Source organism: Suricata suricatta, unplaced genomic scaffold (assembly GCF_006229205.1).
Source record: "Suricata suricatta isolate VVHF042 unplaced genomic scaffold, meerkat_22Aug2017_6uvM2_HiC HiC_scaffold_11129, whole genome shotgun sequence".
NCBI lineage: Eukaryota > Metazoa > Chordata > Mammalia > Carnivora > Herpestidae > Suricata > Suricata suricatta.
Window position 1 is genome coordinate 1 of NW_021855034.1, and position 1,059 is coordinate 1,059.

The 1,059-nt window shown below is 43.8% G+C and overlaps 1 protein-coding gene across 1 annotated transcript; it reads right to left on the reverse strand.

Annotated features, from left to right (window-relative positions):
- Nucleotides 1-6: 6 nt before the first annotated feature.
- LOC115284591 (olfactory receptor 4F3/4F16/4F29-like) lies at nt 7-921 on the reverse strand (the record flags this gene model as incomplete). Its single annotated transcript, XM_029931146.1, is given in 2 exon segments — nt 7-54; nt 57-921. Coding segments are annotated over 2 exon segments (913 nt in total), but the record flags the coding sequence as incomplete, so codon positions are not given.
- Nucleotides 922-1,059: the final 138 nt, after the last annotated feature.

Sequence of the window (1,059 nt, forward strand, 5' to 3'; positions counted from 1 at the left end):
ACTCACAAGCTGATGACAGAGTTTCTTCATTGCTGTCTTCATCTCCTTGTTCCTGAATGTGTAGATGACTGGATTCAGAAAAGGAGTGAGAACTGCATCAAAGATAGCAAGAAATTTGCTCAAGTGTGATGAGGGGAAGGGCCAGGCATAGAAGAAGATTAATGGCCCAAAGAATAAAACCACCACAGTGACATGAGCTGACAAAGTAGAGAGGGCCTTGGATAACCCAGCTGAAGAGTGTTTCCAAACTGTGACCAGAATGATGATGTAAGAAATTATCAATATAAAGAAGGAACTCACAGAGATAAATCCACTGTTGGCTGTGACCATGAACTCCAGTCTATCGGTCTCTGTGCAGGCAAGTTTAATGAGCTGTGGAAGGTCACAGTAAAAACTGTCCAATACATTAGGACCACAGAAGGGTAAGTCTACAACAAAAGCCAGCTGGGCCACCGAGTGAATGAGGCCAAGGACCCAGGCTACAGCCAAAATCAAAATGCACATTCGTGGGCTCATAATGGTCAGGTAGTGGAGAGGCTTACATATAGCAACATATCTGTCAAAGGCCATAGCAATGAGCAGCACCATTTCTGTGCCCCCAATGGCATGAATAAAGAAGATCTGAGATATACAACCCCCAAAAGAGATGGCTTTGCGTTTTCTGAAAAGGTCGTAAATCATTCTGGGGGCTGCAACAGAGCAGCCGCCCACATCGAGAAAGGAGAGGTTGGCCAACAGAAAGTACATGGGAGAGTGCAAGTTAGGGTCAGTGCTCACAGAGAACACAATGAGGAGGTTTCCCATTAGGCTTGCCATGTAGAACACAGAGGAAAAGAAGAAAAGAAGAAGCTGGATCCCCAATGAATTAGAGAGTCCCAGGAACACAAACTCAGATACCACAGATTGGTTGGCTTCATCCATTGCCTCTGCAAGCAGAGGTGACACTAGTTTTACCTGAAGAAGAGTAAAAACAAAATAAACTGTGTAGGGAGTCACCAACTACATGAATTTCATATCATAAAGAAAAAACATTGCCTTATTTTACACAGCCAAAACACA